Source organism: Accipiter gentilis, chromosome 6 (assembly GCF_929443795.1).
Source record: "Accipiter gentilis chromosome 6, bAccGen1.1, whole genome shotgun sequence".
NCBI lineage: Eukaryota > Metazoa > Chordata > Aves > Accipitriformes > Accipitridae > Astur > Astur gentilis.
Window position 1 is genome coordinate 9,723,697 of NC_064885.1, and position 20,669 is coordinate 9,744,365.

The 20,669-nt window shown below is 49.8% G+C and overlaps 1 protein-coding gene across 2 annotated transcripts; it reads left to right on the forward strand.

The window, feature by feature from the left end:
• Positions 1-2,542: 2,542 nt before the first annotated feature.
• LAT2 (linker for activation of T cells family member 2) lies at positions 2,543-20,397 on the forward strand. Of its 2 annotated transcripts, XM_049802012.1 has the most exons (13): positions 2,543-2,635; positions 8,025-8,130; positions 8,682-8,721; positions 10,280-10,323; positions 11,203-11,257; positions 11,924-11,967; positions 12,544-12,582; positions 13,171-13,201; positions 13,346-13,401; positions 15,290-15,355; positions 16,184-16,252; positions 17,139-17,211; positions 19,584-20,397. In XM_049802012.1, the coding sequence occupies exons 2-13, from the start codon at positions 8,043-8,045 to the stop codon at positions 19,600-19,602; spliced, it is 624 nt and encodes a 207-aa protein (XP_049657969.1). In that variant the 5' UTR covers positions 2,543-2,635; positions 8,025-8,042; the 3' UTR covers positions 19,603-20,397. The 2 variants fall into 2 exon arrangements, with proteins under 2 accessions (XP_049657969.1, XP_049657968.1); XM_049802011.1 differs by lacking the exons at positions 2,543-2,635; positions 16,184-16,252; positions 17,139-17,211; positions 19,584-20,397 and having other exon boundaries at positions 7,500-8,130; positions 15,290-15,646.
• Positions 20,398-20,669: the final 272 nt, after the last annotated feature.

Genomic DNA, 20,669 nt, shown 5'->3' on the forward strand with positions numbered 1-20,669 from the left:
TGGTGTGTGAGCAGACCCCACCTTTATCTGAAAGGATGTGAAATGGCCCCTAGGGCATTCAGTCTGCCATCCCCAACAGGTGAGCTGGGGCAGGGTGGAAGGTGGAGTCTCACAACCTCTCTGGGCCCAAAGAGAGGTTTCTGCAGCTGGTTAGCTATGTGTTAAAAGAGGGGGGGGGAGAAAGAGGGGTTGGTTAGCTGGTAACATGGACCGAAGGAGTAGATGCTATGTGTTTGTTACGGGGGTGGAACAAAACCAAGCTGAAATGGGTAAGCTTTGAAAAGGACATGGAAAGGTGAAATTGTAATGTGGCGTTTTATATAATTTATTGCAGCGGATAAAAGCCTGATGCTCCTGTGTCGTCGACGTCTGGTCAGACCAGAAATGGTTTCTAGCAGGAGGTCTAGGCAAGGCACGGGGCTTACAGGAGGGAGAGGACAGGCCCAGGGCAGAGCCTGGTGTCCCGGGCTGGGTTTGGTGTCCGAGGGGTTACGGTGTGTGCATCAGAGACGGGACTTGCTCTGGCCTCACTAGGAGCAGAACTCATGGTTGCGTTGGATGGTGCTCCGCGTCAGGGTCCTCATCCTAAACCCCTCCATCAAGACCTTTGTGTGAGAATTACAAAGAAGGGACATAGTATCTGTACGGCTGTGTGTGTTACTGCGGTAATTACCTTCTGATCAAGGTAGTTGGGCCTCTCCAGAGGACTGGTGTCTTCGGAGGGCATTGCTCTACCCAAGAGCAGTTGTAACACGCTGGGGGTGACCCTGCTGCTTTGCACCTCAGGCACGGCAACAGCTTCTACCTGCTCTAGAGAGGTTGAGCAGTTGCATGTGTTGGTCTGGGAGACCACGGGGGGACTTAACGTGAGGTGCCTTTGCTGCAGCCTGTGCCAGCTGTGGTAACACCTGTACCATGGCAGTGAGTCATCTTTGAAGCTGTGGAAGCTTCAGAGGAACCTATATGCGAGTATGTGGTACCTTTTTAGCATCGGCTGTTCCTAATAAAATAGACTTCTTCTGGTACGGAAGAGACAAACCGTAATTGTCTCCAGCCTATTCAGAGCAACAATTCTGCTATAGACAACTTTTTTGTAAAACTTCCGTTATCAGCTTATGTTTAAATAAGAAAAAAAAAAAAAAAAAAGGCTAGAAAGCCCTTAATAAACTACTTCATAGCTAAGACCTCTGCTAGAAATGCTAATTTTGTAGCAACTGCTTTGGCAGTCAGAAAAGCGTTGTACCTTATATAGTATCTTATATAGTATAGTATACAGAGGCCAGCCAGAAACCGTGCAAGCAATGCAAAACTGGGTCTCTTCTAATCTTTGGTTCAGATTATACGTACTGATTTCAAGATAGGCTTCTGCACCCGGATTTCATGTGGGAACAGCTCTGGAAGGTACATCAAAGCAATTGCCTTTGCACCTCAGCTTAGAATTGGAAGAGAGAAAGTCTAAGTGTATTTGCATACCCAGCGGTTAACTATCTATCAAAGCAGCGTTTCCTCTGAAAGCTTGATAGCAAAGTTCCCATCCCAGAGTTGCAAAAGTTGTAAACAGTTGGCTATTTTATCATTTTTATGATAGAAGAGTCACCTTCTGTCATAGAAATGGATGGATGTAGATGAGCGGTTGTGGTAGCTTCAGAGTGCCCTAATTTAAATATAATAAAATTTCCCTGTAGTGACTAATTTACATGCCTGTATGTAAGAGAGGTATTCTAGAGCCCCAGCAAGAGGCAGCATGAAATGTATTGTTCTGGTTGTAAAGCGTGTGCCTGGCTGGCTGTTGCACTCCGGTAGATACAACTATACAGGGCCGTGACACGCACACACAGACTTTCCTATGCCTAGAGCAGGATGCATATTTCATGTACTGAAATGGGGCTCTAAGCCAGTGGATAAATTCTCCATTATTCATAAACCTTCCTTATTCTGTACAAGCACAACAAAAACTAAGGAACTACTCTTTTTTTTTTTTTTTTTTTTTTTTAAGAGTACAGTGAAATTGTGTCTGCCTGCAAACTGCCAATGCTGAAGCATAAGAAGTAGTTTTATTCTTACAGCTCTGGACAGAAGCTGCAGGTTTGGCCATTAGCAATGTTGACCTCAGGCTATTTGCTGCCTCTGAGGCCTGATATCATCTTTTCTGTAAAAACTCAGAGAGGACTCCCTCTTTGCTTTATCTGCTATGGGTTTTTCTGGGCAGCATCTGCCGCTTCCAGCGCACAGGGTTAAATCCTGCCCAGGCTCTTTGCGAACAGGGAAACTTGAACTTTTTTGGGGCACTAGCCCCATCGGAAACTCAAGGGCTGCTCGGTAAGGAACCTTGGCGGCGCGCGCGGTTCCTCGCCGTCCGAGCCTCTTCCTCTCCCCGCGGCAGATAAACCGAAATCCTCCGGCGAGCGGCTGCCCAGGGTGAGTTTGTGCAAGTACCGCCCGTGGGTCCCTCTCGCGAGCTGGCGAGGGGCTGACCGGCCGAGTGGCGGATGTTGGGGTTAGTGATTCAGATGATGACAGGAAACCAGAAACTGGCTAACGAGCCCCGAAGGAACGGGCTCCGGTGTCGGTGGCGGCAGCTGTGAGATGCAGGAGGAGATGGGACAGAGGGGGGAGAGCGGCTGAGGCTGTGCGGGTAAGGTGGGAGACGGAGGGATGGGGAGAGAAAGGCACCGGCGGGAGGCGTGGGGTTCGTGTGAAGCCTTTGGGGCAGGTGGGGTGTCCCACCGATTTCGGTGAGCTTGGAGATCCTAGGCTAGACCTCGGTGACCCTTTTTAAAGGGGGTTCAAGGTCAGCCCTGCGAAACCCCTCTGAAAAGCAACATGCTGGATGTTACTCCTCACTGCTGCTCATGGCCATCGCCCGACAAGCTCCGAGGTATGAAAATTACCAAATATATCTTCTCAGCAGCACTTAGATGCCTCTGGACCAAAGATGAGAGTCTGTCCCATACAGTCTGGAGTGCCTGTTTTAAAATACTGTTCTTTACATCTCCCCACTCCATCTGCTGATGGCAGCATGGCTTTTTTTAAATTACATTATCTCTGCATTCACATCTGCTAAAACGTTCTGGAAGATCCAGGCTGAGCTGAGCTGCCCTCATCCCAAATCTATTCGGTCCTGCTTCTGGCTCCTGCCTGTAGCTTCTGAGACCGCTGTTCCCCCCGCCAAAGCCCAATCCTATGAAATAGCTGACTTGAAGTACCCTTTCTGGGTTTTCCATGGGTTTCAGGGCTGACTGGCATCGTGTATATGAATGTATTTATTTTACTGCACGTAAGTGCTTGAAATTGCTGATCCTAGATGGAAAGAGCTGTGTCTTTGCATCAGTTTTCTCTTGTGATCAATGTTCAGTGTAATACAGGCCATGAGTTAGACGCTTTAGCAAAACAGGATAATTATGGGATAATCTTGTGCGATACTGGCTCATTTTCATTGCTCTGGACTACGTAGGAGTACTCGGTTACATACGTACAGGTTGCCTGTATCTGCAGTTCCTAACGTGGTGTCTCCCCGGACTCCGCGGCGAAGGATGCTGCCTGCAACAGGGGAAGTTAAGGACAAATACAAGATATTTCTGTGAATTACCTTCTTATGCTGGCATACTTGTTGTGATTAGGATTTTGCGCTGTATTTTCCACCTGAGTTTTTTTTAAAGCATTTTACAAAGTGATAATCTATGTGAAAGTTGATTTATCAATTCCAATTTTCCCTTTTGTCCTATGTTCTACTGAAATGCATCTACTGCTCCCCTGGCATAAAATAAAGCATGGTCTGCTTGAAAAGCTGTTACCAAACCAGACTTCATCTATGCTGTAGCAGTTTTCCTAGGAAAACTTACACTGGCATAAAATCTGGTAGGAAATGGGATGTGCAGGTTTCTGGAAAGGAGCTTTTCTGGAGGCTCAACGCTGGTCATTGAAGCAGTTCCAACTGCAGGAGCTTCCTGGGTGTGAGACTTCAGTTTCTAAATTGATGGGACTTTCTGCGGCAATCTGTGCAACATAGACAAACAGAGAGTAGTGTTTCTTTTCTTAGAAATGTTAGAGACATTGAGTCAAGCTGAATATTGCATCTGCTCGACAAGTCCGTGTGCTAAATTTCATATGGCGAGGTTTTAAATAAACTCTCCACTTTATATTTCATGCCAGTGACTCATCCAATCAGTCTGAATTAGTCTTCATTTATTGCAGACTGGTGCAGAACACAAAATTTTCTGCAGGGGAGAGAAGGTGACTCTTTTATATTTGCCTTTTGGGCGTTTTTTTACAAATCAGTCGAATACATGACATAAACCTGCAATTTCAGTCTTTATCTTGCAATGTGAACTTGGGGGGTGGGCTTGATGCCTGCAAAGGGCTAGAATGACTTCATCAGAAATGATCCTACGGAAAACCAGCCATTTTTGCTGATGCCACATCAACACTTTCCTCACTCTCCTGGTTTTTAGGCAAAAGATTTAAATACATTTGAAGTACTCTTAAAGGGTTTTTAAGTGAGCTTTTTTGCCTCTTCTGCTGCTGTTGGGAAGTTCTTACAGACTTCCCATCCATTAGGAGTTTTATTTCTAGCCTGTGCATATCCAGTTTATACCCACTCATTTTATAAGCCAGTGTTGTCTTATTTAAATTTAAACAGCTTTTCTCACTTTGGTGTTTCTCTCTCGGACAGATTGACAGTAATGTCCATGTACTCTTGCTCTCCACTTTATAGACTTTAAAAGCAAGAAACCTTCCAGTCTTCCCTGATAAAACAACCTCTCCTTCCCTTGGCTGTTTATAGTAAGCCCTGTTACTGGGTTTAATCCTTAATTTAGGACTGGAAACCATCCGCACCAGCAGCTGGGCTGACAAGACCTAGCATGTACAGAGTGAATGATCTTTTGCAAGTTCATTGATTATTCCCATTTTAATAAAAAAAAAAAAAAAAAAAAAAAAAAAAGGTTATCTCTTTGCTTGCTAAAAATATGAGAGGCCATGAAAAGAGCAGCCCCTGTTCAGGAAGGTGTGCTTCCCCCTCTCAGGAGAGGTGCCATGCAGAGATCACGACTTTATCCAGCCTCCAGCGCATTGCTTTCCCTGGAACGGGTTATTTGGAGCAGCTGTTCCCAGGGGATTTCACGGGGCCGTGGTGCTCGGGCAACGCTCGCTGCTGGCAGCACGCGCTGTGGCCGCGCCGGCTTCCTCGTGCAAGGAGAAACTTCTGCCAGCGCAAAAAGGGGGGGAAAAAAATGCAAAAGGAGAACAGAGAAGCGTATAAACAGAACGGGGCGTTTTGACACTGTCTGAATTTTGCTCCTGAAACTAGACGGGAACCTGTTTTCTCCCTGTGTTTGAGTTGAGCATCTTGAAAGCAAGGCTGGCCAGGAAGTCATTAACTCCATACGTCCTTCTGATATATCTGGACCTCATCAGAGACCTTAGTGGCTCGAGTCTATTTATTCTCCTCTCTTCTCTCCCCAAGGCGGAGAGCAGGGAAGGCACGTTCAGCCTTCCAAATATTTTATTTATATCCCACCAGCCGTGACTAAGTGCCTCCAGCCTTCTGCTTGTCATAAATCTGTTCATCACCTCCTTCCGTCAGCTCCTTAGGAGAGGAGGTTTTGTACCAAAAGAAAGGATGTCCAGGGACTTGGGTGTTTGGTGAAGACAAATAATAACCTCTGGGCCGGTGTTGTGCTTGTGACTTGGTGCCTTTGCTGGGGGGATGCCGTGATGGGCATGGGATGTGTGTTGCCCTGTTCAGTCAGCAGCCTCTGCAAATAACCACCTTTGGTGTTCCCGTCGAGTGAGGGGCTCACAAGCAGCCTGGGTTTGCCACGTTGCTCCCCTGCTGCAGAAATAAAACCAGCTCTAGAAGAGAGATGGTGGCCTGCCCTGTAATGGTACAAACTAGGTCAGTGTTGTCAGGTGCCTTCAGCTCTGCCTTGCCTTTTCTTTAAAAAAAAATAAAAAGGGGGGGGAGGGGGGAACACCCCCCCAAAGCCCCACAAACAAACCAGCAGTGTTATAGCCCTTTGTATAATGAATTTTGGTCACCAATATTGGGCCAACTTCCCTTAGCTGCCTCTTGCAGATGCTTTAGAGATGATCCATAGCTCATGATTTCCAGGGGGGATGTTGAGCCAAGGAAAAATGATGTGAGAAACCACGTGGTTCTGACCAGGCTCTGTCCCGATGTCCTGGCTGCTGGTCCTGCACCTCTGGGGTGGGTCCCTGGGGGTCTGGGCATGTCGTTAATCTAAAACGACTCATCCCAGCTTCTTCAGCAAGTGCTGCAAGAAACTTTGCAGGGAAATGCCCCCCCCCCCCCCTCCAAGGGGTCTAGAAAGAGCAAAGCCGTGATGGAGCAAGTGCTGGGAGCTGCCACATCCTTGGGAGCCCAGGCAGCCTCAAAGGGAGCAGAAATAAACCCAGTTTGCTCACAAGCAGAGAGGATGGTCTCAAAGCCAGGTCGTCATCCTGCTGGGTGTAGGGTCGCTTTTGGGCCGCGAGGTCGTGTTTGGGCACTGCTGCGAGGACGCTGACACCAAACCCCCGGCAGCCCGTCCCGTCCTGCAGCAATCGCTCCCTCCCGGCAGGGCCAGAGCGACGCTGTGCTCGAGGGGCTGTCTGGAGCAGGAACGGGGGACCGCGTCTTTCCTCTCCTTCCCCTGCCCCACAATCGCTTACACCGTGCCCTGGTAATTAGGACGCTGGTGTAGGACTGGGACTCCAATGCCAAACTGGACCGCAAACCTCCCGCCGGCATCCTCGGCTCCAGCACCGAGCGACTGGCACGGGCAGGAGGATGCTCGCTCAGCACCGAAAGGCTCGGCTGCTGTGAGGAGACCTTTGGGTTTTCTCCCATGTGAACGGGGTGTCGGAGCGGCTTGCAGTTTGGGCAGAGAAGTGCGATTTATTGTGCTTTACGCAAGCGGAGGCAGAAGGTGTTCAGCAGGGCGGAATCAAGCTGCTGGTTTCGATCATCTGTTATTGATAGTAGTTTAATTGGTTTTCATTATTTTAATTACTAATTATTTTTGGATGTACATATTCTCCCCCCCCCCCCCCCCCCATCCACAGTGGCTATACCGATACAATACAGGCTTGAATTGTAATAAGGGATATTCAGGTTAGGTGGTAGGAAAGCTTCTTACCAGGCAGAGCAACGACGTTCTGGTCTTTGGCAAGTTGAAGCTTCTCTATCTCTAGGGGCCAAAGAAGAAATTTATTAAAAACAAAAATAAATTAAAATAATCTTTAAGTAAAGAAAATCTGGCCCCGGGGAACAGGAACGGGCTAAATGATCTGTCCCAGACCCAGCAGGCTGTTTTCTGTGATATTTATAGGATACATTTTAAAGGAAGAAATTGAAGCCAAATCATGCTGATTATTACAAAACGTTAGCTGCTGTTTGTGGAAGAGCCTGTCATGGAAAGGAGGGGAAGAGTCAGTGTCTGAGCCAGCAAAATGCAGGAAAAAGTGTGGGGAATTTAACATTTAAAGTAACTCTGCGCTGCAGGGAAATAGCCGGAGTGCCTCATGTGGAGGTCTTGGCAGCTTTGAATATTTCCAAGCACCTCCCTCTCTGTCTTCCTTTCTTGCTATTAAAAAATAGTGTCTGCTGATAATGTTTGACGATGGAAGCGTGGGTTGCGGGAGTGGGGATGAGTAAATCCAAATGGGTTTTTCCTCTTTGTGCTGATGACCTAAGGGGAACCCCGTGAACCTCTTCTTTCCCTACAGTGAAACGGGTTCGGCTCCGGGGCGCGCTCAGGTCTTACTGGAGCGGAAAGCGTGCGGGCAGCCGCTCGGACCAGAGCAGCGCAGGGAAAAGCCATCGCCTCTGCCGCCCCAAAATACAACCCTGAAGTCTCTTCCGCGTCCTCGGCAAACGCCCGGCTCTTTGGGGGTGTGAAGGCAGATAGCACGTGGCTCTTGGCAGGGAGGGGGGGGGGGGGGGTAACAGCTTTCCCAGCGGCGGCCGCGCAGCCCCGCGTACCCCCGATGCTGACGGGGTTCCTTTCGCCGCTCTGTTTCAGGCTGGATGCGGCCGGGCCATGGTGCAGCTGGAGCTGCTGTGGGTGGCTGCCGCGCTGATGCTGCTCGGGGCCACCGTCAGCCTCTGCCTCAAGTGCCAGCTCTCCGGTAAGGTCCTGCCCGTGTGCTTCGGGGTCCTGCCCGCGACCCCAGGCTGGGCTGGGGGGGGGGGGGGGTCAGGGTGGGCAGAGCCTTTTCTCTTAGGAGGTCCCCCTCCGTGGTGGGTGGCTTTGGGACAAATTCTGCAGAGGCTCTGGGGCAGACAGGCAGGAGGAGGGCAGGCACGGAAGGAGAGCCTGGGGGATAAATTCGTATATAGGTTAAATACGAAGAGGGTGGGGGAGGCACGCACCCAGTGGGGGTTTGAGCCCAACTCTGAGCACTGGGTGGGTTTTACTGGGGGAGAGAGGCTGCCGTTTGGGGTTTGGGGGACAGGAACGGCTGGCTGACTTGCTTTGCAGTGTCAGAGACAAATACTACGATTTAAACATGGTTTAAAAAAAATTAATCAAAACTCTAACCCAACTGCTGCTCGCTCCCTCCCCTGTCTTCCTGGGCTCCCAGTTGAAGAAGTTTTGTGAACGTGTTTTATTGGTCTTTCTGATCTTTAACTCCCAAATCATCCTTTTCTGAGAGCTTTTTTTCCCCTTGTCTTCCAGCCACCAAGCGAGAGAAGCAGCTGACTGAGCGGAGGAGCCAGTAAGTTGCCTTTCACAATCGCACTTCTCCCCCAAACAGCTCACCCGGGGTGAGACCCTGGCCAGAGCCAGACCCATTTCATGCCTCACAGCTGAAATCTGCGTTTATATAAAATAAAAGAATCCCAGAATGGGGCGTGCAGGGTGCTGTGCCCTAACCCAGGGCGCTGCTGAAGGGGTAATGCCTTCACAAAGAATAATCCAAATTTAAACTGAAGCTCTGACCGTGATACCTGTGAGTCATTCACCAGTTGGAAACAGATCTGGGAGAATTGGAAGGGCAAGTCCTTACCCTGTCCTGTTGTGCCCCAAGATGAGGTAGAGAGGTTGGTAACTTCATAAACAAGACCCTGCCCTTGGCTGGTGCTGGTGAGACCCTCTGCCAGAGCAACCACTGACCTGCAGCATCAACAGCGAAGGAAATGCAATTGTACACACACACACACACACACACACACTTATTTCCTTCAGCAACAGAAAAACCACAGCTAAATGATATATATAAAAAAAAACCAAACCAAAAAAAACCAAACCCAAAACCTGGCTTGTAACCTTTGATATAGGAGCAAACGTGGTGCAAAGGGGCTCTGCAAAGGCCTCTGTGGGGTCGGGGTGTTTGTGTCTGCCCCGCTTGCCCAGGACTGGGGTAAGGCTTCGGTGTGATCCGTCGCAGACTGATGGAAAAGCCAGCACAGGCTCCGTCCCCCGCGGGCTCATACGGAATCGTCCCGACTTCTGGAGATTTATACCTGGATTAGGGGGTTTGACTTCAGGCTCGTGGTATCGTGTGCTCTTTTTAGAGATCTCTTTTGGGTTAGTTTGGGCTTTTTGCAAGCAAAGTGGTTAAACTCTATATATTTGCAGACTTTGCAGTGAGGTCCTCTGGCACCTCATCTCTCCACCAGCCCTGTGCCGTGAATACCAGCTTGGGATGGGGGGGGGTGACCTGAAAGAAAGCGGGGGGAAGGGACACTTTCAGGGTCCCAAAATCAAGAGTTAAGTGCCCGTATGCACCTGCTGTAGAAAAGCCATTGAATCCTCTTGTGCTCTGAAGAGCAGCTTTCCTGTTAAATAAAAGGTAAAGAGGTTACTGGGCACATATGTTATTTTTTTCAGGTTGATGTTGAGGGATGTTGGAAGGGGCAGGGACAGCAGCGGAGGTGAAGCAGTGGGGTTTGAAGCCATTTCATGGGTGAACACCCAGGTTTTTGTGGGTGAAAATGCTCTTCTGGCCTTAACTGGTGCATAAAGTGTCAGAGTAGGAATTACTCTAAATGTTTTCCTCATCCCTGGGTCCTTCCCTTAGCTGATGTTGGCTGCTCTGCCAATGCACCATAAGCACATCTTGACTTTAAAGGGTCAAAGAGGAGTCCGGGAAACTGCTCCCAGCTCATACTGGTCCTGCGTGACGCACCGAGCGATGTGCCTCAGCATTTTGCCAAGCCCAGCGTGGGGGCTGTGCTCTCTTCCCTCCGCTCACCAAACAGGGAGGTCTCGCATCTGTTTTTCTTATCATAGACCCCCAAATTCAGCTGAAGTTGTACCTCTCTTTTTTCCAGGCTCGAAAGCCAGCAGACTTTTGAGGTGATTCGATCCCATTCCAGTGAGTATGGACGTTGCACAGGGCTCCTGTGTCGTGGGATGGTGGGGGTCCTGCACGCACAAAATGGGGGGAAAGTAAAAATAAAAGGGTCACCTTGAAGCCAGGTGTTAAAACGATACGAGACCAAGATTGTCAAAGCCACCTTAGATGCTTCTAGGGATGCGAATTCTGAGCTCTAGGAAAAAATCTCCTTGCGCATTGGAAATAAATCACTAAAACAATGTCACTGAAATGCAACGCCTTATTAACTTGGGCTCTGTGAAACCCTGTGAAAACGACAGTGTGGGTGAACCTGAATTGATAGGAGTGACTCATTTATCATCACCCCCTTACTGCTTCCTGTGGCAGGCTGGGTTAGGCTCTGACCTTTTGATTTTTATCCTGAAGCGAGCTGCTAACAGGGTCTGTATTAAATGTCACCATCTGCATCTGCGGGGCTGCTCCTTTCCCTGGGACCTTGCTGGGCCTGAGTCCCATAGCCCCACTACGAGCCTTTGCTTCAGCCCAGCCCGACGAAAGCTCATGACCTACCGATGCATCTCGTGGTGTGAAGGGAGGGGTGCTGAGTGCGGGAAAGGCCTCCGAACCAAGTGGGTTTGGGGGAGAATGGGCAATAAGGCGGCAGTTGGGATCGTAGCTTTCTCCGGTGTGTTTGCTAGCTCTGTGGTCTGCGCAGACACCATCTTTTCCTCTATTTGTTTCCCGTTTTGGCCATTTATGAACTTTCAAGGAATGATTTGGAAGCTATTTTGGGACACATTAGAAATATGCTTGCCAGTACCGGGGAATCCTCTCTGGTGGATGCTCTGTGCTCTTTGAAATACCTGCTGCTGCCATAATAATTAACACCCTTTTTTTTTTTTTTTTTCTTGGTGCTAGCTACAACCCAAAGGCTGGAACAAATTAAGGGACCTGAAAACTTATCAATAGCAAGGTAGGTGAAAAAACCCAAACAAAAACTAGCTGTGGAGCCAAGGTTGGATGAAGTTCACCCAACATATGTGAACGTTCAGGACTTGGGATTGGATTGTGGCCCCTATAGATGTGGCTTGGCTTATACTTAGGATCATAGAATAGTTTGGGTTGGAAGGGACCTATAAAGGTCATCTAGTCCAACTCCCACTGCAATGAGCAGGGACATCTTCAACTAGATCAGGTGGCTTAATTTATTGATGGTCAATATTGGGTTTAGATGACTTCTAGGTTTTATTCTGTCTGACTGCATTCTACTGGCAAGCGTTTAAATCGAACCCAAGGAAATAAGCTGTTGCTGTACATAATAGGTATGCAAAATCATGAAAAAGAAACGGCCGTTCTTTGCTTATAAGCAGTCTGACAGGAGAAATCCCCTTCTCCCCATCACCAAAACCCCCAAGAACTACACAGCCGCAATAACTCTGCTGCAATATTCAGGCATAGTCATTCCCATCTTGGGATTTGACCCCAAACTCTTCATCTCCCATTGCTTGGCGTGCGCCCTGTTATAACCTTGCAGGGAGGTTTCACAGACGGCCCATCTGGCTTAGTCGTTGCTGTGGTTTGTAACCCCTGGTACAGTTTGCTCAGACCTGGGATTTTAGCTCCCTTTTCTCTCTTTCAGGAAAAGCACCGAGGCGCTCGGTGCCTCCCGCCACGCTGGATACGGTGAGCATCTCCCCCAGGACAGGCACTGCTTCAATGCTCTCCCCAACCACGCAGCCACGGGGGAAGCACCACAAGATTCATAAATGGGGATGCTGCAAATCTTGGCTCATTTGTTTATGTGCCAGCTGGGAGCTCTCACCGGTTTTGGACAGACAGAGCCTCCGAGGGGCTGGTTACTCACTGCTGGACCCTGGGCAGGGGACAGGGGCGTTATCCTGGAAACAAGCTGGGCGATGATAAAATTAATTCCTATTATTAGCACCTCCCCATGATGCTGCACAGCAGTGCTTAATAAGATCTAGCCTGGGTCTGAGTTTAAAATCCAGTGCTTTTCCTGCTCTGGCTGACCAGTCCTGGTGAGAGCCACAGGGCCAGATTATTTAAAATATCCCACCTGGCTGTCCCAACACCTCTGTCCCGGGATGTCCAACCTTGCAGTCACTTTCCCCGTCCCTGAGCAAAGAGCTGAGCGGGGGCAGAGCTGCTGATGCCAAAATGCTCGGTGCCTCCATCATCGAACTGCTCCCATCGCTCAGCCTGAGCCCGAGTGTAACGTGCCCCTCTGCTTTTCCCCAGGGAGCAGGACCGAGTCCAGGTATCAGAATTTCCTGACAGGTAAGCGCTGCAGCCACATGCCCGGCGGTTTGGGGAGGGAAGGCTGCCGAGGTGATGAGAGGCGAGCAGGGATAAGAGCCGGTGGGGAGCGCGCAGGCAGTCGGCACCGCAGCTGGCAGAGCTCTGGCTTGGTTAATTTAGCGGTTGCTTTATAAGATGTGTGCTGAGCTGATTAACGCTCAGAGCGGAGGGGGCTAGGATGCTGACGAGCCCTCCGCTCCCTCCTGGGCTGGTGTGAGCTGGCGCTCGCCCTGAGAGGATTATCGGTGCGTGGGGCTGTGCTCTCCTGTCCCAAACCGGGGAGGATATTCCTGATCTCCCTGCCAGCTGGCATGGCAGGATCTGTCCATGAGAAGTGGTGAGCCCTGTGTTTTTTCAGGGCCTGGGGTGGATTGGGGTTGCCTCCCCTTGCTCCAGCCTCCTGGCTCTGCTTGTGGACAGGTTTTGGGGCCGTGCCAGGGGCTTTCTGGCTACTGGGGACATCTGCTATAGCTGTGCTCGGGGAATTTGTCCAGCTCTGCTTTGAGATGGCAGTTTGAGTTTATGCAAGGGTATGGCGTGCTGACGGCAACCCCTTTGTGCTTGCAGAGGACTGCCTGCGAGGGGACGCTGCCTACGTGTAAGTAGCTGGTTGCTGCCTGCTGGCGTGATCGAATGGAACCATACTGGTCCCAGTGCGGTCCTGGCTCTCTCGTCGCTCAGGCTGGGAAGCCCCTGGGCTGCCTGGGGCGGGAGGGGCTCACGGCAGCTGCTCTTGTTGCAGGGAGCCCATCTTTCTGGATTACTACAACTGTGCCAGGTTCTTCACACCACCCGACGGTAAGGTTTCCACGGGAGCGAGATGGGTTTCTTCTCCAGCCGCCAGCCCGGCTGTCCCGTGGTTCCAGGGAGCTCGCAAGACTTTTCTTGCTTAGGTCTGTGCGTTGTTGCTGTATGGCCTGAAGCAAGCGTGGGTCCAGGAGACATGGGTTTGTTAAGTGGTGTAGCAGAGCCGTGGGGTGTGAGGGACGCCCAAGCCCCAATCAGTCCCTCCATTGGCTGGACAGCCCGAACACATCCATGGCTCCGATGGCACAAAACATTTTGTTCTTACTCCGTTTCATCTCTGGGCAGCAGCAAATTATCCATCACTGCAAGAGCGTGCAGGGTAATGAGGCCATTTCCCTGTTCTTAGCTCAGTCTGGTTTGCATGAGCAGATATCGCAGCCCCACAGGGTCCTGCCCAGATGCATGGGAACGGGCATCCCCTCCTCCAGAAGCTTTTTGCCAAGGGGACACCGTCAAGTACTTTGTGCGCTTGGTTTAGGAAGCTAGTGAATGAAGGTGGGATGAAATGCACCGTTCCATTCAAATGCATCTTTTCAAGGCACATATTGCATCTGTGAAACGTTTTCACTTCCCTGGGTACTCGGCACTTCTCTGCACTGACTCAGACACCAATCTATTTTTATCTAAAACGAATTTCAAAACACAAATCCTATTTTTTGTTTAAAGAGACTTGGGGGGAGAAAAATAAAGCTTTTAAAAAAAAGAGAGAAAAAATATCTTGTTTACCAAAAAAATTTACCTTTAAAAAAAAGCGGGGGGGGGGGGGGGGGGGGCGGGAGGGAGAAAGATAAACCTGAATGTATTAACATAAATGTTTTTGTATCCCTTATTAGTTTTAATGCTTTTTCTGTGGCTGAGGACTACCTAGAGGTAGTGTCAGTGTGTAGCTCTTGCGGAATTGCTCCGAGTGCCTCACTTGGCTAGTGCCTTCCTCTCCTGCCCAGCGGGGTTTTGGGCAGCAGAGCCCTCGCCCATGCAGGGACTGCCTGTCCTGGCTGAGATCAGTCAACCTGCTGAGCTCGGTGCTTGTCCCCTTCGAAGAGGCTTTGGAGAAGCATTGGAGGGTTGTGGGGTGAGCAGCAGCGGTGCTTGCACTGTCTGCAAACTTTTCAAGCTTAGGTGCCATGACCACACGAACTGTTGGGTGTCAGTGGTGTTGTCAGCGTCAGTGGGTGCAGGTTTTGAGGTTAGCAATATAGGGACTCACGTGGTTCAGCTGTTTATGGGCCAACCCAGAGAGCTGAAATAACCAGCAACAGAACAAAGAGCTTGGGGCTTTTAAATTCTTTCAAGCAGATTTTGGTTCTCGATGCTATTAGATTTTACATGCTTGGACTGGGGGTCAGTTCCTTCCCAGAAACTGAGAATAAGCCCAAGAAGGCACTGGAGTCGCAAGCTTAACACTTGCTGGGAAGGAAAACCCTCTCCCGACTGCTACCCTGGGCTTGGAGTCTGGTGATTCACTCCTCGACAGAGCCAGCCCCTCCCCCTGTTCACCTTGGGGACTGCTGTAGGGTTAGTAATTATGCTGATTGGGTTTTATTCCTATCCGTAAGAAAAGTCACTGTGCCTCAGGACCAGCTTTGGCAGCTCGCCCTCGGGTGGCTCGTGCCGTGGCCGGTGCCGTGGCCGGAGAGGCTCAGCCGGCGCTCCATGGCATTGGTGATGATGCTCCCACGGGGCAGCGATCGCCTGGTTCAACTGCGCTGGGGATGCCCCATCCCTGGGTCAGCACAAGCTGTCACAAAGACTGATGGATTTTTAGCTAATGTGCGTTTTGTTGTGGGAAATGGCCCTCTCCTGCAGGTGCTGAAGGATCTTCCCAGGTCAGCTACGCTTCCTTATGTCCTTTGTTCCCCCTCTTTCTTCTCTCCGCCAGAGAAAGAGGAGGATTCCCATTCCTATCAAAACGTCATCATTGAGGTGTCTCACAGCTCCGATCTGGGTAGGTGTGTTGCTGTTGTGGTTCATGCGTGTTGCACGAAGGTATCTGGAAGTGCAGAGAGGGACGGTGACCTGCTCAGTCGAAGGAAAAACCCCTCATTCACAGGCTTGGCTCTTCTTACCAGTTCCGTGCCGGCAGAGCTGGGGTACAGGGGCTGCTGCATGCACAGAGCGGACCTGGAGCATTTCCCGTTTCTGCAGGAAAATGCACATGGTGATACTTTCCTGGCCGAGAGCTCACCTCCAAGCTGGTCCCTTTGACTTGGAGGTTTCTGCAGCAGTCCAGGAGCTTTGGGGTTTGCATCGCTTCTCAATGTTTTTAGTGTTGTTATAGCCAAGATTGATTGTGGTTCTAGCCCCCAGCTCAGGTTTCTCACCACATCCAGCCCAAGAAGGCTGCAGCCAGTGAGCCGCTGGACGATGATGTTGGACCACAATTTCTGCTTAAGGGCTTCCAGCTTCTGTCCTGGGATGTTGCAATCAAAATAGGAAGTCAGTTTGGTTTCCTCCAGTGAATTATCACAACGCTTTCTGCATTGCTAAAGCCTGCCCTGCTCCTGCCCGGCTTTGTGTGGAGCGATTAGAGGAGGCAGGAGCAGCAGAGACCAGTCTGATCCCTGTCCGTGCCTGCGGCTATCCAGGCGCGTGGTCAGGGCTGGAAAAGTGATGAGGCAGCATCAGCAGACCTGCGGCAGGACAGCAGCAGCCCAGCTGGAAACTCAGCCACGTGCACGGGGCGGTCGGGGTGCAGCGGTAGGAGGGGGGTTTCACAAAGGTCCATTTTTAGTCTATTTGCTGTTCAGCATCATCCTGTCCAAACTCTTTTTAGTCACAGATGACGCTGTAGACTATGAGAACAGTGCAGCGATACACATATGGAAACTCCAGGAAGCGGAAGGTATGTTCTCAGCAATTGTTTACTATTTAGGGATGGGGCTCACCGACAGGGTGCCTGTTGCACTAGACCAGTATAGACCATGCTCAGGGCAATGCTAACATCGCTCCTGTCTTGAGTTATTTTTTCCCCAGTCGTCCGTGATAAACATCTAAGGCAATGTGCAAATTGCTACACACGCTTGTAATTGAATGCCACTGTGATGGGACCTGGTGTTCCTAGTACTCAAAAGGCCACCATGTAGGTGGCTGTGCCTAAACCCTGGCCATGGAGTGCCACAGAAGGATGTCACTCTTTTCATGTCTTATATCCTTCTACGTTTTGAAGTTGCCCTGGTGCAAGCCTCGTAATCCCTTTCGACAAAGAAATGTGCACCATGCGCATCCAGTGGGACAGCCCGCCGCTCTCTTGCAGTAATGGGGGGTGCATATTTCTTAAGCTTTAAACAGCAGTTTAATCTAATGTGCGGCTTCCTGTGAAGCGTAGGGGGTAGCCTGGCCTGGGAGATAGTGGTGAATGTAAACATATATGTTTAAGAGCTTTCTGATATGTATTTAAGAGCTTTCTGTCTCTGATGTGGAAGCTGCCTAAGCAAACTGATTCTTGTTATCCTGTTTGCGCACCCTCAAGATTAAATCTAAGTCCGTCTCTCTTGGGTCTGAAAAGCTGTCCACGCTCGCTGCTTGCAGGGTGTTTGCAGATTTGCTGTGACCATTTTGAAGCCCCTTCAAGGAGACCTTGACACTGTGATCTGAGGTTTCTTAGCCCAGGCACAAAAACGTGTTGGTACTGAAGGCTAAATATTGGCAGGACGCACAGTGTGTCTATGGTGTGATGTGTTTTTAGATCATCTGGCTTACTGATCAGTGCTTCCCATCCTCGCCCACAGCTCTGCAGACAGAAAGCCCGGATGATGAGCCAGACTACGTCAACACAGCCCCTGCCCCTCTGTCAAAGCAAAGGTAAAAAGAGAGCAAACGGTTGATGTATTTATTTAGGGGTGGGAGGATTGTGCTCATGCGAAAGGGAGCTCGGTTGGAGCTTTGCTTCTTGCTGGCAGGGCCAGCATTGCCCAGCAGCCCATGTGGGCAGCGCAGGGAGCAGGAGCAGCCTGCCCCGTGCCATGCCATACCAAGCTGACTAACGCAGGCCATGGAGATAAATTTGTCAAAGTCCGTGTCCCAGCACCGTCCTCCTCCAACAGGAACTTAAAACTGCTTCAGAGCAGCTTCATGCGGCACTGCTACGTGCTGCAGGCAGGAACCCCCAAAACTCCTCTGGTCTGTGTAGCTCGGAGGCTGAGCAGCGTAAAGGATTCCCTGGGCTCAGCTGAGCCCTGCCTGCTGTGCTACAACCCCATATCCTGCCCCATTATCAGCAGCAACCTGATGCTGATGATAAAGAATTACGCAAGGCAGTTAAAGTAGAAACCATCTGCGGACAGCTGCAGGAAGATTGCATGACACTGAATGAGTGGGTGATATAACAGTGTCAGTAAATGCACTGTATGGAAGAAAATGTATGGAAGAAAAAAGCGGCTTCAGATATACCAAACACAGGGACAGGTTCTGCATTAGCTGTTGCAGCTCATAACGGGCTCTCGGAGGCTTAGTGGAGAGCTTACAGCAGATGCCACCTGAGTTCTTGGCAGACAAGCATATGTGGATTGCTGGGAAAGGGAAAGACGAAAATGAACATGCTAACATATAGATCTGTGGTGTCTCTACATGCTGGTTAGAGCGTGTAGTTCTGGTCACCCTGCTCCAGACTGGACTAGGACTGCAGCTGGGAGAGGGACTTGGGACCAGTATTGCACTCCTTGCCAGGATTTTACTCTCTGAGCACCTGCAGAGACCCAGCGAGATTGTCCTTATGCCACATGCTGGCAGCTCCAGTTACAGGCTTTCATATTCCCCAGACTGTGAACACCAGCAGCGGACAGCCTCCAAAATCAGATCTTTCTGAAGCCGTGCAAAGTATTTAAGATTTGTCCCCACCATATAAAGCACAGTCACCCTATTGTCCATGTCACAGCGTTTGCTTTGAACTTCAGCAGCCCATCCCGGCAGCATTAGCTCTGACAAAGACTGTGTTTGGAGGGGAAACTGCGCCAAAGGCAGGTTGTGCTTTTTGGTCAAGGATTCAGCATGTGTCATCCATGGCACACAAGTCCCTTCCCAACACCATGTGCATGTGGTCTGGCTGGTAGCAAATACAGCTCAGCCTGCCCGGATGCCTCTTCCCCTGCCCACGGTCACCCACTGCTCCCCACGGTCCAACACCATGGGAGCCCCGGCCCGAGGAACCTGCTGCAGCAGTACCTTGCTGCCAGGCATCCCTCTTTGCTTGAGCAAACCAAGTGAATATCATAAAAATGGACGGTTTCACACGGGGTTGCAGAGAAACTTGCTTTTTTGCAGAGAAACTTCTTTGGTTTGGAAGGTATTTGTATAGGAATAGCCAGGCATTGTGTTGGCTAAGCATCTGGAGGGAGGAAGCCAGATTATCCATGAAAAAATGAAAAGTGCTATAATGGTAATTTTTATAAGCAATTCTGCATTTATTCTTCTTCCACAGAGAAATTTCAAGGAGGAGGGGATTAAATTTCTGTGTTAGTCACAGCCTGGCCCTGCTTTTTGCTCTGGTCCATGGCACCAGCCACACCAGACTGCTCTGTTTGTAACGGGGAGAATGCCCACCTCGTTCAGAGCTGAGAGAGGAACAATCAGGACTGATAGATGCCCAAAACACTTAGCAAAGCTGCTGTAATGACTGCACCTGACTTGGTGGAGAGCACTGATCAAAGCAGCGCAGGGGCTACCATAAATCTGCCTCCCAAAGTGATATATGAAGCTGGGAAGGTAGAAGAGGGAGGAATAGCTGTCCTGCAAAGCACTGGTGATAACAGGTTTTCTGGGAAAACCTCCAGTTGTAAGCCCTAGCAAAATGCTATTGTGGCTGTATGTGTAAATAGCTTCTGGCAGCTCTGCAAGTAAACTAAAATTGCCAATGCGCTTTTTGCCATTACAATGATGCTTCTTTTATAGCCTTTGCTAGCAGAGTAATAAAAGCCCTATGTCCAACCAACAAATGCCAGCACAGGTTCTCCACCAAGGGTGGGTGAATTAAAAAATGGGATCCTGGCACTTCTGTGCCCTCTGCTCTGCTCAGGGATCATCATCAGGGAGCACAGCTGGGGCTTCTGCTTAGATGTAGACATTTTGTAGCGTAGCTCGCTACTTGTCCCTGGAAAGAAAATGTAAGCAGACTTAAGAAGTTGAAAGAAGGGATTAAAAGTCAGTGGACTCACTATTTTTCCCTCTCTTCTTTCAAGTATTCTGCACAAAGTCTGAAGAAGTCCTTTGCTGAGCTGTGGGAGCACACCCAGCAAGCATGCGCACAGGGAGAGGGAGGACTTCAATCCGTCAATGAAATCTCTTCTCCAAATTGTGCCCAAGATGACATAGAAGGGGTGCTGCTGAAAGGAAGAAATGCTCTGCTTGAAGTCCCGTGAAGTCCAACTGCAAACCTGAAGCTGGAGAAAGCGCTCTGCCTGGCAGTGAACCACCGGCAAGCCAAGAGCTCATCCCACCTGATTTTCCTGCACATCTACTCGAGGGAGGATGGCCAGTCCGTGCAGTGTTTTCTCCTGTCAGGCATGAAATGAATCGTTAAATTGCTGAGCAGTAATGCAGCCAGCTACTTTATTTGTCAGGGTGACTCATGCACGATGGTATTAAGACACAGGGATTATGTTCTGATTTAGTTCCTATGCTCTCCTACAGAAGTGGTTTCCTACAAGAGAGGAACTGGCAAGGCAGAGGTTGCTTTTACAACAGCAGTGGTTCTCTGGAATTAAATGAGATACCAACCTGTTCACAAAAGCTGAAAAGAATTAAATTCCACCTTATCCACAGCTTGTAATTCACAGTGTCTTTCTATAGCAGTTTTCCTTGTGGTTCGGTATCTCTGTTATAATGATAGAAAGACCCCGCAACAACTGGGAAGGTCCGATCCACAGCTGTCAGCCTCGGAAACTGCACCAGTCGTTCAGTAGTGCTGTAGGGAATAGCAGCCCTGAAACATAACCCTTGTCTCTTGAGCCCTGATGCACGGGTTTGGCACCATTGTACCACTTATTTATTAAAATCGAAATGCATCTGAAGAGAATGTGGTTTATTACAGTTTGCTATGATGCAGGTGTTGTCTGCGTTGGTTGGGTGAGACGGATTGGGCTGGGAGCATGTGAGATGACACAGAATGGTGTGTGGGATCTGATGGGGAGAAAACGTAGCTCCTTAAAACCTTCTGCCTCAAAATCGGTTCAGAAAACTGCTTCAAGAAGGGACGGAGCCCCACAATCACATCTCCAGGACTGGTAAGAGTGAGGAGAGAAATGGAGCTAAGGGCGAGTGAGCCC

Bases quoted from the DNA above. Each gene is read 5' to 3' on its own strand.
- LAT2 (XM_049802011.1), top strand. From the start codon at position 8,043: ATGGTGCAGCTGGAGCTGCTGTGGGTGGCTGCCGCGCTGATGCTGCTC. The intron at 8,131-8,681 runs GTAAGGTCCTGC...CTTGTCTTCCAG, and splicing joins CCTCAAGTGCCAGCTCTCCG to CCACCAAGCGAGAGAAGCAG. The intron at 11,968-12,543 runs GTGAGCATCTCC...GCTTTTCCCCAG, and splicing joins CTCCCGCCACGCTGGATACG to GGAGCAGGACCGAGTCCAGG.